The sequence below is a fragment of the Mastomys coucha genome, unplaced genomic scaffold (assembly GCF_008632895.1).
Source record: "Mastomys coucha isolate ucsf_1 unplaced genomic scaffold, UCSF_Mcou_1 pScaffold20, whole genome shotgun sequence".
In the NCBI taxonomy this organism is placed as follows: Eukaryota; Metazoa; Chordata; class Mammalia; order Rodentia; family Muridae; genus Mastomys; species Mastomys coucha.
Window position 1 is genome coordinate 1,737,500 of NW_022196903.1, and position 16,843 is coordinate 1,754,342.

General features: G+C 41.9%; 1 protein-coding gene across 9 annotated transcripts in view; it reads left to right on the forward strand.

Annotated features, from left to right (window-relative positions):
* The window catches only part of Ppp1r9a (protein phosphatase 1 regulatory subunit 9A), a 284,536-nt gene extending 269,954 nt beyond the window's left edge, over window positions 1-14,582 (forward strand). For 3 of the 9 annotated variants that reach the window (XM_031381103.1, XM_031381107.1, XM_031381104.1), the window contains 5 exons: window positions 3,088-3,286; window positions 5,261-5,380; window positions 6,147-6,170; window positions 7,202-7,384; window positions 8,666-14,582. In XM_031381103.1, coding sequence (XP_031236963.1) covers window positions 3,088-3,286; window positions 5,261-5,380; window positions 6,147-6,170; window positions 7,202-7,384; window positions 8,666-8,866 — 727 coding nt within the window. In that variant the 3' untranslated portion in view covers window positions 8,867-14,582. The remainder of the gene's footprint in view (window positions 1-3,087; window positions 3,287-5,260; window positions 5,381-6,146; window positions 6,171-7,201; window positions 7,385-8,665) is intronic. The other 6 variants (XM_031381106.1, XM_031381108.1, XM_031381109.1 and 3 more) reach the window with 4 other exon arrangements.
* The last annotated feature ends 2,261 nt before the right edge of the window (window positions 14,583-16,843 follow it).

The window sequence follows — 16,843 nt, forward strand, 5'->3', positions numbered from 1 at the left end:
ATGAAGGATATTGGATTGTTGCAAACATTTTCTGCAAAATTAGACAGATGATAAAGAGGCATTCAAAATAGAACCCCAGCTCCCAAGCTCTATCTGCTTCTTCAGTCTATCCAAGAAGAGATTGGTGTTTGTTTAAGGACGCATGTCTCATGGGCTGTGGAGTCTATAATTTTAAAGTCATAGAGTATTAGGTATCTTAATGAATAGTCTAGGTCCAAGCAAATGGAAGCAAGTTCTTTTCTCTAAGAATAAAGATTGCACACAGGGGTTAGTTACACAGTCATGGATTTTTAAAGTTATAGGTAATAAATAATGGAGCTAGAAGACAGGACCAGCAGGGCACAGCCAGAATCTGCTGGTTTGTAGCTGTGGGACAGTCGTTATCACCCGGATGTGGGCTTCCTGCCAACTCTTTCCTCATCTTCCCAGGAGCTTTGTAGAAAGACAGTCTCTGTCAGAGTCTGAGCTTCCATAACCTTGTTCACCAACAACTGAAAAAAAATCAAAAGAGCGCAGCTAATTAAAACTCTCATAAAATGTTCTCAGCCAGGAAAATATTCAAAACTGATAATGCCTATGGGCATGTGCATCTGGCACTGAGGACAGGGCTTAGCTGTGGCTTGCCCCAGGGTTTGGATTCCCTGGGGTCTCTTTCAGGGAAGCTGGTGACCAGCAGCATTCACATTCCCTGCCCTTCATTGTTCTAAGGTTCTGGGGTGGTCTATGACCATTGCTACAAACAGTAGGTTTGATCGTAGGATGAGGATGTCATGCTGCGCGAAGTTACACAGCTTCCTCATAACCTCTCAGGCAGCGGCTATCTAACTTGGTGCTAGAGTTCCCTTGACCCAGTGTTGTCTAGTCTGAAGGGACCCTTAGCTGTGGGAATGCAGAGAAGATACTTTTGTTTTTCTAAACAGACTATTATGGATGTTCTTACTGGAATGTGGGGGCTAAGTTAAAGATAAGCCATAGAAGTTATCATTGGATAAATGGTAAAAGCCCCAAAGAGATTTATCTCTCCAGATAGCATGGGGTCACATTTTAATGGGATATGGGAAGAGGCAGCAGGATGAAGTCCTGGAGTCAATCCCTGGGATCAAACTGGAGTCTCTAATCTTATCTCCCTCCTACAAGTATTTATTAGCATTTGTTCACATTCCAACTGGTGTTGTTTACCTGAAGGACTTAAGATTTCTCCCCCATCCCAGGGGGAGCAAAGAAGAAAGCTGTTCCTCTGCTTTATTGCCATCAGATTCATGTTTCCAGAATCCTTCGCCACATGATAGACTGCGGGTGTGATAACACTGAGGGCTCAAACTGTCAAAACCCATGGGAGGAAACTGAAGTGTGTGGAGCCAGGGAAGCAACTTCCCACACATGATCACAAATGTTCTGTGTTCTATGGTGACTTGTGTTATATTTGCACTTGGCATAATCATGATAACATGTTAAAATATAGAATCCGGGTCAGCTCCCTTTTCCTCCTAGTTCTGAGCAGCCAATAGTTGCTGTGACTCTAACTGCTATACCAGAAGCCTCTAACCAGTTTTATTTGATCCACAGGCAAAGAATAAAATGTACCCCCTTCAGAGCCCAAGGCCTTAACAAGTGTGTGTTCTGGGCTTAATTATTGTACCCTTCTGTCCTATGCTAATAAGTAGATTAAGAGTACAAATTTTTCTGTTTAGTTTAAACTTGAAGATGAAGTTTAAGGTTGACCTATTGTTTTTCATTGATTTCTCTTATCCTTGAAGATGCCCTACTGCCCCCCCCAACACACATTTATTAAACACACTAAAGTGATCCCATCTTCTGGATTCCTTTATGTGACCATCACTTTTATTCACCCATCCCTCTGTGTCAGTTTTACCAAAACTTCACAAATGTCTCTGTTCTTCTTAGCTGTTCTTATATCCTTTTGCACTGTGTATCTGTAACTTACAGTGCAGGGTACTCGCATGAGGATTGCTACATTTGGTTCTTGTAGCACTATTTGGATATAAGGCACAGTTTTAGACTTGATGATGTTTATATCAATGATGTCTATACTTCAAAATGTACTTGAAATGAAGTGTAAGGAGACTGGAATTCAATATACACGAGGGATAGACACTATCTGTGTATATGGTATCAAGACACTTTTAATTGAAGGGATTCCTGTTGTCAGTAGTATTAACAGCTATCAAGTAATTGTCTTCCATCCAGAATCATTTAGACATACTGAGGCTAGCCTCTTCCAAAGTACATGAGCATTTTCTTCTTAAGCTCCTGGACAAGTATTTTCACTTGAACAACAGATAAATACAATTATGAGAGTACCTAGTTAAGTTTAAATAAGAGAATGGTGTCTCTGAGCTGCTTTTGAATCTTTAAATATTTCTAGACCTGAATATTTACACTTCAGTAGCTTTTGTGGCTCTTTAAGAAATCTTAACCTGTTTAATTCATTACAGTCATATATGAGATACATCAACACATTCATTTGTACAGATTGGGACAAAGGGACAGAGAAGGCCCGAGACCACACCCTAAGGAGGTGATAGAACCTCAGCTTCCAAGTGGCCCATAATGATTTCAGACCCTATACTCCTCCGTGAATAGACACTAAGACTGTGATGAGAAACCAGTAAGCTGCATTTTCTGCTTAACATTACACATGCTCTGAAATTTCCAAATCACTTGAATCTTTCAGCCATAGATACTGGGAGTATGAATCCAGCAGTATGTATAAAAACTGCTGGTTCTGAGCTAGTGTGACTTACTTTGGTGGCTGTCCTAAGAGGTATCTCCAAAAGGATGTGCCATCCTTATTTTAATTCATCTATCTATACTTATAAAGGCATATTTAATACAGTTTTGCCATTGAAATATCAGTTCAAATCCATGTGGAATCATAGATTCCATTTAAATGCAGAAAAATGGTAAATATTAAGGTTAACGCTATTTCCCAAAGCAATATCTTTTTACCACTGTGGTAAAACAGTTTCTCAGAGAGTTCTACCTATATCGAGAGTCTTACTAGAACAGGGTTCAGTGTCTTTTGCTGTTTATTTGTCTAACATGTCCATTCTTTTCATACCACAGAATCTTCAGAAGCAAGTTGGAAAACTGGAAAGCCAAACCAACCTCTGCAGCACAGGCCTCCCCCCGCTCTCCTTGCATGCCTTTCTCATGGTTTAATGAAAGCCGGAGAGGATCTTATTCCTTCAGGAACCTGCCTTCAGCTCCAAGTCCCCTTCAGCCTTCTCCTGAGACTCAAATTTCAGATAAAACAGGGTCCAAGGTAGACAACAGTGGACTATAAAAGCCAACAAGAAAGCTCCCAATCCTGTATCTTCAGATTTTGGATCGCCTTCTCAACCTGTGTGTGCGCCCTGGATCTCAGGAATCAATGTGCTAACATTGTCCTAGGCATGCATGATGTTTCCTTGATGGGGAAAGAAAGCCCCAGCTAACCGGCACCCTCTTTAATACTGCTCTGTTCTCACGTGTGCTTCTCTTCGATTTACCTGTCATTTCACTTACTGCTATTTAATCTGTTTGACAGTTAAGCCATGCTGGGAAAGAGGCATTTGGAGGGTGAAACAGTGTTGGAAGATATTTACTAAGTATTCTTCTTTAAATTGCACTATGAAATGATTTCACTGTGCTCTTCAAGGTTTACTGGAGAACAGATAAATTTGCAACCGACTGTGTTCAGTATATTTAAGTGAAGCAAACAGGAAAACAAAGACCAGTGACAAATAGCACCTTACTTCCTTTTTATATCAGATGTCCATGCAGATCACCTGTTCTAATTCTTTTTAACGTTAGCAAAATTACACTAGATGTCTATGCGTGGGCATGATGCGTTTCAAAGTGTGCACTGGTTACTTCCAGCATTCCACTGCAAGCCTTGTCTAACATTGTACTGACACATATGGTGGCTAACTTTCATGGAATTTGATCTCCTCTTTTTACTTACACACATGGTGGCTAACCTTAGAAGAATTTAGTCTCTTCTTTCCTGTGTTCACTCTTCTTTCCCAAACAGAAACATGAGGTTAATCTTACTTAAACTGAATTCTTCCCTTGAGGTCAGCAGCCCGCAGGGTTTTGACCTAGGGTCTAGAGGATTGCATCTCCAGGGATGATACCAAAGGGTGATGTTCTGTGTGCTGCGCCTTGTTGCTGCTGAGTGTTCTACCAGCTATGCTCCCTTTTGGAAGATTTATCAAATCTTGAAGTTGGTTTGTACTAAATTCCCCAGTCTCTGGCATGGCGTTTATTCTCAACAATCAACTAAGCCGAACACAAAATAATCTAATGGAACTAATGGTCTGGTTCCTGGAGAAGTGCTGTTTGAAACAAGGTGGTGTTGGGCAGTTGCTTAGAGTTCCTGGGAATTCAGCCACTCTACACATAGCAAAAGAAGCTTTGGTAATAAGTGGCCCTTTGGGCTCTTCAGGGCTGTTTCTGAGATTTAGGTTTGCTTGAGTGATCCTAACATTATTTCACACTAAAGAGAGGTTCATTATAAAACATTTTCACAAGTAAGGCTCTGTGGCCATTGTCAAGTTGTGTTAACATCTGCTTAGCATGTTAAAGTACTTCCAGGAAAATGCATTTTTTCCTACATCCCACCTCACTAACCTCAAGAGGTTTTGCAGCCATGTGGGTGTGTTCTGTACTGCAGTCTCTTTGGCTGTGTGCTGGTGCCATGAGAGAGTTACATACCAGCATGTAACTAGTGCTGTTGTCAGACCATGCCCTGCTCCAGAACTCATCACTCTGAAGGGTGCATCCAGGAGGGACCTGTCACTTCTCACAGTATTTGTCACAGCCAGCCACACGCCATCTTTCCCAGGGGCACTCCAGCTCCCTTCCTGATATGAGTTACCATCTGTTCCTGATAACTCAGCCTCTCCACACCATCTTGTGTTCCTACTTATACCACTTCTTGTCACAGTTAGGGTCAAAGCAGATGGGCTTATTAATATCACTACTCTGAGCACCAGCAGAGGGTATTGAATGCTGTACCCTTGGAGAGAAACTCAAGAATCATTTCTGTATATCGCCTATCCTTGCATCAGATGGAGAAGGTGCCCAGGATTTCCAATCAGGCTCCTGCACCACTGCCCAAATGAAGGTTGTCCCCAAAGCACACTTGAGCTCTTCTAAAGACAGATGATTAACATGAAGCAATTGAGGCCTGGGAAGCACACATGCCTCTAGTTCACTCTGTGTTCAGTTAACACGGTTTTATTCGTTTTTACAGAATTTCACCTTCAATGATGACTTCAGTCCAAGCAGTACCAGTTCAGCAGACCTGAGTGGCTTAGGAGCAGAACCCAAAACGCCAGGGCTCTCCCAGTCCTTGGCACTGTCCTCGGATGAGGTACTCTAGTGGCACTATAGTAGAACTTAGTTTTGATGTGGCTCGCTTCCTCCATATCCCACTACAGGAAGATGTTTGAGGGTAGATTGAGCATAGAAGGATCAGCACTGAGGATTTATGTGTAACACAAAATCCCCATGATTCCATTCTCCTCACCTTCAACATTAAAGGAAAGTGTAGTTTCTGAGCCTGTTGAAGTTTCTTAGGGACCCCATTATACATGTAAACACAAATATTACAGGCTGGGCACTGGAAAACAAGACTACACAGTTTAGATCACTTGGATCTATTCTCTCTCTCCTTACCCAGAGTTACCTCTGGCCCCCAAACTCTGAGGGTCTTCTGACTATCATATGCCCTCCTGTTGAATCATTTACTATCAATAGGCACGGTTCTGAGAAGGAAATAGAGTAAGAACCATTTATTTAGATATTAGAGTGAAGATTAGCATTGCTAAGAATTACCAGGAAGGATGTATGCAGGAGATAAGCAGAAAACTATGTTGGGATTGACTTAGATCTAAAAATAGGAATCAGGGGCAGGAAATAATGTAATTAGAATTTTTCTTACATAGGAAGTAATTATTCTTATTTCTTTTTAGCATGAGTTATATGCAATAAGCCTTTTTTCCTCTAAGTGTTTCTGGACATGTTTTCCCAGCTGGGCTTGATTTGGATGTTGTAAAGCATGCACTGTGGGTGTGGGTGTCGTGTGTCCCATTTCTGTAACATTCTCCTTCTCGGTTCTTTTGTTGCTACTCACCCAGAGCCTGGATATGATAGATGACGAGGTGAGCTATCTGTGGGTTATGTATGGTGCTTTGTCTCATTCGAACCTGCTTTTTTCTCCTTACAAAATGACATGAATCCAATACTAAAGAACACTTAGCTCTGGAGTAGAGGGGAAATATCCTGCAATTGTGTACATTTGGCTTAAAAGGTGTTCCTGGATACAGAGGCTCTAAGCCCCTCCTCCACAGTCCCTTGCTTACCTCCCATTGCCATTCCCTGACATGGTCCATTCTTTTTCTGTATCCACTGCCTTCCCTCAGCTCACACTCTATGTGTTCTTCACCAAATAATCTGTCTTTCCTCTGAGACCCGCCACTGCTTCATCTTCTCTCAGCTCAGTGGCTCTGGGGGCTGTCATGCCTCTTTATGCAAATAAAGAGAATGGTCTACAGTGGACAGAATCTGGAGTTTGCAGTGAGCATCTTGTTAAGCTCTTATTGCTTATTCTGTGTTGTCTAAGAGAGGTCATGTGAACTTTCTGCTCCTCGGTTCCCTCGTGTGTTAAGGGCACTGTGGGTATCAGCGCCCTGCCCTCACATAAGTACGCTTCCTGCTCAGATAGAACAGTCACTGTGAAGTCTCCCTAAGAAGGCTGGAGGGCTCTGAGACTTTCCTATAGAATAAGGGAGACTTGATATTTTTAATGTATTTTCATATAACTTTACTATATTCTACCAGGATAAATTTAAGTGATGTATCACATGTGGAAAACTATGAAATAATTATTTTCCACATCTGATTATATCTCTAGGCTTATTTGTTATAAAAATCATCCATCTTAGTGTGTATTTTTTTCAATTTTTAACTTCCTACATTTTTAATGGTACTTTGTTTATGAGCTATTTTTGATTTTCCATCTACCAGAATCAGATAGGTAATAAGACATGTTTCTTCTAACACAAGTAGAACTATTATCATTTATAATTTACAAGTAAATACAGCTCTTGTAACTTGAGAAATTCCTTTGCTAACATAATATAAGCCATAGTGTTTGAGTCATTTAACAATGCTGCATACATTCCTATCTCAGATCCTTGATGATGGGCAGTCTCCTAAACACACTCAGAGTCAGAATCGGGCCGTTCATGAATGGAGTGTGCAGCAGGTTTCACACTGGTTAATGAACCTAAATCTGGACCAGTATGTGTCTGAATTCAGTGCCCAGAACATCAGTGGGGAACAGCTGCTGCAGCTGGATGGAAATAGACTGAAGGTAAAGAATTCTTCATCTGCGTTACTTACTAGTTATGCGTATTACTTGTAGCACCTGACATGCTTTTCTTTAGCTCAGAGTGCTCTGCACATCCATGTGGTAGTTTTCATCAGTATTTACCAGAAAAGATACTGAAGAATTTTCAGTAGGAGAAAAAGGCTTCAAGAAGCCCATGTCAGGTTTTGCCTCAGGATAGGCTGCTGACTAAGAGAGTCGGAGCCTTTTCCTTTACTTTACCTGGCAATACATGACTCCTGTATCAAAATCACTCACTGCCCGTTGTACTGTTAAGTTTTAATAATGGCCAATATGAATCTTCCTTTCTTCACTTCTCCTTCGTGCCCCACCCTCTCCTGCTCACTACTCGAAAACCCAAACGACATCCCAAACTTTCTTCCCCAGTACATGCAAGCCATCTTCCCTGTCACCTCCACTGCACCTTCATTTCCACTCATCTGGCCCTCTCTCTTGGAGAGGGAGGTGGTTCCCAACTCTACCGAGAAGGAGCGAGAGGAGGGTACAGCCAGCTCTACACACCCCTCCCCACTGCTAGGCTGCTGGATAGATGAGTATCTCTGACAGTCTTTGAAAAGTTTAGAGATCAATCAATAGCTGTGAATATGAAGCCCATTGACAACTGTCCCTTTTAGGGAGATGGATGCATCCTGGTGTGGATGCTGAAGGTCATGGAACATTTGAAGTTCACAACAGTCTCCCCTGATTTTGAAGTACAAGCTCACCCAGCCACCTAGTCATCGTAATCAGGCATCCTTTACAGGTCTGCCTTTGGGGAGACAGTGGCGGAGAGATGCTTACATGGGCATCCTGGCCCCAAAGACATTGTTGATTCTCATTGTAAATAACTACATTGGCAGAAGGGAGGCCATTTTCATTCTCCCTGCCCCTCTTGGAGCCTTCTGTAGCAGCAGGTGCTCTCGGTTACCCTTTGAAGATATTGATGAGTTCAGCAATACTTTAGTCAAAGTTTGGAGAAGCAGGATCATGCCCTTTCTGTTTATTCCCTCCTTAGTCAACAATTTGGAAAGCATTTTCTTAATGACTTCTGGAGTATATTTTGCAAAGAACTTCAGAGAACAAAGCACAGATCCTCAGTGCATACACATAATTTAGCACATGTGGTCTGCTTTTCCTCAGCCTTGACCTCCTTCTTCTACATTTAACCAAGGTTATGAGATTAAACATAGCGTGATGATTTCCTCATCATAAACAAAGAGGTCGGCAGTTTTTCAGATTCCTTTTGTACATGTGTTTCCTCTATAGGCTCTTGGAATGACATCATCCCAGGACCGGGCACTGGTTAAAAAAAAACTGAAGGAAATGAAGATGTCTCTCGAGAAGGCTCGCAAGGCCCAAGAGAAAATGGAAAAACAAAGAGAAAAGCTGAGGAGGAAGGAACAAGAGCAAATGCAGAGGAAGTCTAGAAAGTCAGAAAAGATGACTTCCACAACCGATCAGCCTTGAGCAGTAAGGCCTCGCCTCCCCCACTAGATGGGGAAGTTTGAGAGAAGTCCCACCCCTACCTGCCCCCACTCTCCTGCAGAGGATGAAGAAGAAACTGATGGGGATAACACCATTGTAGGCGGTTAAAGAACTGTGTGTTGAATGCACTCTTGATTTTAACCTCCTAAAATAGCTCCTCTCTACCACCTTTGGTTTATTGACAAACCAGAATTATCATTTTTATCTTCAACTTACCAACATCCCATGTTGTATTAAGTGTGTGGTGCCACTTGGAGGATCATCCTGACCCAGCCAATGAGAGCAGGACTCACTCTGGGGCTGTGAGTGGAGTACCCAGAATTCTCAGTGAGATCCCATGAAACTGAGTTAGTAGCGCCTGACTGTTGGTGTGGAGATGATACCTGCCTTGAGATGGGGGAGCTACCCTCAATTCTGACTGTAGAGCGAGTCAGTTCTGTTGTGGAGATGTTGGTGCCCAGCACGTAATTGCCAACTTAGGGAAAGAGCAAGCGAGTGTGCTATCCCGATTGCTGGGACTCAGGACGAGGGGGGAAAGAGCAGCTATTTATTAACTCTAGAAGTGAAAAGCCTTAAGCACACAGAAGTGGGTGTACTTCGGGGCTTGGAGGATAACATTTTCCTTTAGGTATTGTTGAACAAAGAAGAAAAAAATGTCAGAGTGTAATGCAGCCATGGATGTTGGGTTCAGTTGCTTTGTTTGCCAGTGTGGCAGCCCAGTGTTTGAACGCTACTGACAAACTCGGCACAGCTCCTTCCCCCGCAACAAACTGAACAGAAAATTGATTTTTAAGGAAACCAACATCTTCAGGTTTCCTCTCCTGGGACATTCTGGCTGGCCTTCAGCCTGCCTGTGACACAATCGTGAACTTGTCACATATTTTCTACTCAGAATTTCCCAAGTGGGCTCAGTTAGTGTTTTAACAAATGTACTTTTAAGGACTTAAACCTAGAGATACTGGTTAGAGATTAAGATTTGAGTAACAGTCAACCAGAGAACTTTTTTTTCTTTTCTTTTATGCATACATAATTCTTTCCTGTGAAGGACAGCCATCATTTACATCTTAGAGACATTTTGAATGACTTTGTCTCCATATTCTAGAGAGTTCCAGATGTGTTTAAAACAGTACATGGGACAGATTTTCACAACATAAAAGCTGATATTACTTAAGGCCATTATTAAGGATTTCAGTATTTCACCAAGCTGAGTTGAGTGCAGGAGACCTGGGGCAGGAGGGGCGGGGAGAGGAGGACAGAAACGGTTTGAGACCTGTCACACCTGAGGGTTTTTATTTGTTTGCTGGCCTTTAGTTTAGTTCTTTTTGCTTATGTATCTAACTCTCATTACTGCATCATCTCCTTTAGGATAGACTGATTTCAGAGCAGAGCTGGAGGCCAGGTGAAGCATTGGACTTCAGGGTATTCCCCTCCTTTGCTCCAGCAGGCCCTTGTGCTGCCCACAGGCCTGTGCACATCTCCTCTGCATGCGCAGGTACGCAGGGCCTGCATCGGGCTCCAGAGTGAGGACAGGAATAGATAGGATAGAGGTGGGCTGCCTGTGTGGCCTCACTTCGTATTTTAACATTGTGACGTTTCATTTTTATCGTTTTTACTATTTTTGTAACATGAATTTGGACATCATCTGAGCTAGAAACCTAATCCTGTCCTTTCTCCCAGTGCCTGCTTCCTGTTCTGGCCGACCCGGAGGACGTCTGTTCAGTTTTGGTCCTTCTGGTACAGGCTCACTTCTGGTATCAGTCTGAAACATGATATGGGAGTCGCTTTGTGCGCACAAGCCAGGCCTGCCTCATAGTTCTCTTGAGGAGTAGGGTACTGGGTGCCTGCTAATGTCTTCAGATGCCTGATGCTTCGCCACTTACTAATATTTTGATAAAGCAAGAGACATGTTACTGAACTATACATTCAGTTAATCTTTCCTAATGCCAGAAGACTAAGCTAAACTCTGGCAATACTAATACTTGCTAGTGTATGTTTTCGCCATTTTTGTTTTCTTTGGGGGAAAACAAGCTGGATTGCACTGGAAGCTTCTCTGTGTTCATTTTCCAGAGTGAAAACAGAAGGGTGATCATTTTAAGTTGTGTTTACACTTTGATGATAGTTGAAAATGAATGTATATATTGGAAATGTCTGTAAGTCTGCCTCTGCCTGTAACTTTTGACCTCTTATATTGCGTTTCTTAAATATAGTGTTCTTACTGTAACTTTATTAACACTCCGTGCTTGGATTAGCATTCATCTGACAGTTACAGATCAAATTAATATTCCTTACATCATTTAGTTTATAGTTCAGTCATTTTAATTTTTAAGTTAAATTATTACAATTTTAGAACAAAATGAATTCTTTTAATGTTGCTACTTAAAACTAGTAAGATCATAAAAGGCTCTTGATTGCACTGTTCATCCAAGGGTAAAAGACGGACTGGTTGATCCAGTATGGAAACAAAGTGAAGGACCTCAGACCTTGCGAGCATTTTTATTTCTTGTTAGTTCCTTTACTCACTGTGGTGCATGATAATAATTAAGTTTCCAACGTCTTGCACAATGCTTTCTTTAATGCTGTGGTTTTCAGGGTTTATACAATTTAAGAGAATTGTTGCTTCGTGGACTTTAAGGATTTTGGACAGTTTTTAAGCTATCAACAAATGAACAGAAGGGGTTGTCTGCATATTGTGAGCTATACTCTAGTGAAGGCTGGTAGGTCCCCACCAGAAACCAAAAGTGTTTAGGTGCAAGTTATGTTCGTCAGTGGGGGTGGGGCCCTGCCATAGGTGGAGAGCACTGTGGGAGTAGATTCTGGGTCACCTCTTTTAAAGCAACTTATCCTTATGTAATCATTTCTTTCTCCTCCCCAGCATCAGGAGGGTCCTGTTAGAGCAGAAACCATGTTCTATCTACTTTAGTACTCACTCTATCGAAGCCTGTCATTACTGTCATGACAGCAGAGCCCTTCCGAAGCCATCTGCTATCCTTTTGCTGGGGTTGAAATGGATTTCCCACTCCCCACCTCCTGTAGACTTTTAAAATGTCGTAATAGTTTATGATCACACTATGAAAGGAGCTAATGCCAAATTCAGCTTGCAAGAGGCCCATCATAGGACTACCCACCTTGTGTTCCTTTATTTTAGGAAACAAAGTAACAGAGGGGCTAGTACTCCCGGTAGTGTTTACCCTGAGATCTTAAATACCTTAGGCCTAAGCTACAAGAATGTTCACAAGTCAGATTTAGCACCTGGGCCTCTGTGGCTTGTGCTGCGGCTGCTGAAGAATCCTCTTTAGGATCTTTGTTCGATAGGATTAACTTGTACCTGAAAAGTATATAAGAAGAAAATGATTGCATTTATCCAGCTATTCTAAGTCAATAAACATGAGAGGCTAGAAAAATTTGAGGAGGACCATCAGCATTTGTCAAGGCTATTTAAGATGATTCTGGAGGATGGAGGGCAAGTGATTCTAAAAGAAACTTCTATACATTGGATGCATATTGCCCTTTCATATACTGGGATGGTTAAGAATTTCCAAATTCCATCTGAGTAACTAAAGCCTCTTCGCACAGGGCTGGTGATAAGGAACATCTCACTTAGAGGGACAGGCATTAGGAGGGTTCGTGTCACTTGCTTCAATGCTAAGATCCTAGCTCTACCTAGGTAAAAGGGTAATAAAGAAAGGATGGGCACATGTTTTCTTAGGTACTTTGAGTCAGGGCTCCGCCTGCGTCTAGCTCGAAAACAGAACTCGCGGAGGTGAGGGCAAACGTAAAGCATCCATACTTTCTTCCAAAACTGTTCTCACTGCGAAAGGACAAGGGGAGGGGTGAGTCTCAAGATGGCATCACAGGAAGCCTGTTTCATCACCGTTCAGTCCTGAAAGTCAGACCTGAGTGTACTGGCCGGCTTTGTTTGCCTTTGTCCCGCAGAGTTAAAGTCCCATGAAATTTGGCCCTGATCCAAAACACTGCGGGCGAGGGAGAATATAACCAAAGAAAACCCATATTAATACCTTGAAGGATAACATTGAAGAAGCTGGAGTGATCAGTTAGAGGGAAAGAAAAAAGCCTGCACAGTAAACTGCCCCCCTGGAGAGTAACTCGAGCCCCTCACGCAAATGCACGGTGTCTTCTGGAATGTTGGTTACCTAAACTTCCCATCTGTAAGCACCTGAATCTGGATCCTCAGAGTAGTGGGCAGAAGAAGGTCTCTGCTTCCCTGCCCCTGCCCAGCCCCTACTCCCCACCCCCAAGACCATTAGGGATCCAGTAATGTGCAAGACAATGTGCAAGCAGTAAGAGAAGAAGCCACAAATTCTCGGTTCTGTGCATGCCACTTGTGTAGGTGTCAGAGCTGTGTGTGTGAATATATCCCCACCTGACACACACATATATACCTTAAGCACATGGCACAAAAATATACTCTCTGTGGACTGCAGTGTTGTTAGTTAGGACCCTGGGCTGTAACAGTGGCATTGGTGCCACTTTTTATGTTGCGTATACATTGAATGGCTCATAGAGATTTTTTTAAATGTAAGTATCCTACTAAATGCACTTATGCTTCTAAATGTTTATATATTTTGGTAAAATTGATTTACTAGATCTTTAGTATTGTATTTTAGTAAGGTAAATTTTCCTCAGATGTTTGATTAATGCTTTGATGTCAAGATTGCACATTTTTTTAGTTAGAACTCAGAAGATATTATGCAGCTTTGGGCATTTTCAACTGCAGGATGCCCGCAGTTTTCTTGACTAAATTGCACTGTGTGTTCTCGTGTATCAGCTCTCACCTCAGTAGCCATGATACTTCTCTTGCTGACTACTCCTCTCTGGTGGCAGTATTTCTGTTGTGTGACCACTATGTACTTCCTAAGCCATCTGCTTGTAATGGCATTTTGGTTGCCACCAAAAATACCACAATGTGTCCTGAGTATATGCTGGTGGAAGCTGCGTACATCATTTCCTTCGGCTGGTTTATCACGCACACACGTTTCTTGTTAAAGATTTAAGCACTCAGTCATGAAATAACAATTGACCAGAAATACCCTAAATTGCCTTTACAAAAAAAAAAAAAAAAAAAAGCAGGAAGTGATGGTCAAGCCAGATAACTCTTTCCAACAACATCAGGTTCAGTGAGTAACAAACAGCTCTCAGCGTGCATACGTGGACTCTCAGTATTACTTCATGGCATAACTACTGCTTTTGTATTTTTTAATGATGTTTTGATGAAACCACTTCTAAGTCTGCTATAGATTACTGACAAAACCAGGCAGCTGAAAACGACAAGGGGAAATAAAGTTCTGTTCTAGTGTAAGACTTGATTTATGTTCATCTTTCCTTATATACTGCTAAAAGGGTTTGAAAAGCATTAAAGTCTGATAAGTATGCATAACATAGGACCTGAACCTTTTAATTTGTACATTTTGCTGTCTGGTCATTTGCATGGGAGAAACAGTAGTGCCACATCCGATTTGTTCTCTGGCGCTTGATTAGTGTGTGCTGTTTCCAATGGCATTCTTTACATTTCAGTTTTCAGAGGCATTCAAAGCAAACTATACCGTCAGTGGACCGTTGTTTTCTGACCATCTAAAAACACCTGTGATTAAACTTAACTTGTTAGTGTAAATAAATCTCTTGCCAATGAGTATTATTGTTGTTAGATAATGAATGCAATAAAGGAAATACAGAAGTCTCACGGAGTACATGTTTCTTTTCTCTCCTTTTCTCTCTTTCCTCTTCCATTTCTACCTTCCACTAAAACAAGCCCTGACTGGGTAAACCTGTACTAACTGTCAAAACACCTCTCTCCATCAAGTGCAAAGTGCACATTCTTCATGGAAATGAAACTAAAAATAAGTTCTTACTCTGGCAAAGTGTAAATTGGCAGCTAGAATTACACTTGAAAGCACAATTATGGAACTGGGCATGAAACTAAAGAGCAGGGCCTCCGGCTGGAGCCCCCAGATCCCCACTTCCCTTGTCCCTCTGTCACAGCCTCACCATCAGGTTCCCAATACCCATTAGCCAGAGGAAGATGGATGGCAAATCCATTAAGGTCCAGTCTCACACAAAAAGAAGCCAGCCGAGAAGGAATCAGGTCCAGCCTAGAGCACTGGGTTATTTTAAGCTATTTTCATTCTCAGATCTCCAAGACTGAGAAAGCAAGAATAAAGCAAATGAAGACTGTTCACTGCACTGTTTCAGCCTCACGAAGTAAGGAGCATGAGCCTGTTTCCCTCTATTTTGAAAACTGTTAAAAAAAAAAAAATCCCCTACCAAAATTTGCCCTTCTTTGGACAATCTTAAATGCATGCCATGGGAAACCAGATAGCTTCATTTTTATTTTTTATTTTTGGAAGAATTAGCTTGATTCACCAGTAGAAAGAAAGAGAATATGGTCATTTTACTGAAGATATGATGAAGGCTAGGTAGACAAGAGACTTTTCTTGTCTTTTTAAAGAAGTATGTGTGGTTTGCTTTCCTAAGTACCACGCTCACCTATGGTCATAACCAGTGTTCCAAAGAGTCCAGCCTCCAGGATGTGAGGAACGAGGGTCACTGAGTAAATGAGGACTCACAGATACCTGGTGTCGTGTGCTAAGCTGACTAAAATCACTTAAATTGCATTGTGAGGAAAGTGGTTCTTTTATGCAAATAATTTTTTTTATTATTTTGGTTTTCTTGAGACCTTACTTGATACATTAACTTGCTGTGGGATTCCTAGTCCCACTGCCTCAGCCTCCTAAGTCTAAAATTATAGGCATGCATCATGATACATGGCTAAAAATCTGCTTTGTTTTATATTTTTCAATCTATGGTCTTAAACAATTGACAACTTTCAGTTTCTCATCAAAACATTCCCCACACCTTCCACTCCTCATGCCCCCCACACACAAAAAAAACCACCACCACCAGATAAATTCTGTGGCAAGTATCTTAGAGATACGTCATCTCTAAACTGGCTGCCTTGACCCTAAAAATAATCCAGCACTGGGTTTCTGTCTTCAAAACAGACAAATAATGGTACTTAAAAATCTCTTGTTCCATAAGCAGTATAAGAAGAGATTTTCTTCTTAGTCCTGTCTCTCAGAAAATAGCCGAGGGTTGTTGGATCTTCTCTTCCTCTCCCCGCGTTCTTGGTCTTCACAGCAAGTTAGAGTAGTGTAAGTAAAGTCAAACAGAACAAAACCCAGCTCTAACATCAGCTGAGCAATGCAGGCTTGGGGAGAGAGGAGCACTCACTGTGCCAATCTGTTATAGAATGCTCCTGAATCTAGCCGCTACAAAAGAAGCAAATTCCTTCTTTCTTTGGACCAATATAAACAGACCATGTAATGTGTCAAGATAACAGAAATCATGTTCAGGTGTGATAACCTTCCCAAAGATTGCGAAATTCTCCTACAGGCTGTAACTACGGGAAAATTGAAAAGGCGCAGTGGGGAAACAATGAACAAAAGCACTGTGCCTCCAGGAGAGAGCGGAAGCTCGGTTGTGTTTCCTGAGGAAGTCACAGAGAGAAAGGGGAAACCAGATGTCTGGCTGCCCTGGGCCATCCATTGGCTTTATGAGGTCTTGAGAGTAGTCTTCATGATAATACTTTTTCAACACTGGAAGTTCCTAAGTGGCCTGGTAGTCCCCAAAGTTGAGTGACCACATCCTCTCCCTAAGGAAAGACAGCAATGCAGAAAGACACATGGTTTCAGGGATTGTATGTGTTATAGGGAAAGTGTATTTGGAGTTACATAGAGGGTATTGCTGATTTTTCCCAATGCTGTCACAGATTTCCTGGAATTACTAAAAGGAGAAAAACTTTGGAGGTCTCAGTCCACATTCTGGCTCCACTTTGTTTCTGGGCTTTCAATAAGACAATAACTCAGTCCTGGTGTCTGGTGGAAGTTCAGCTCAGAGCCAACCAGAAGCAGAGAAGAGCAGAGAACTAAGGACCAGATGTAACCA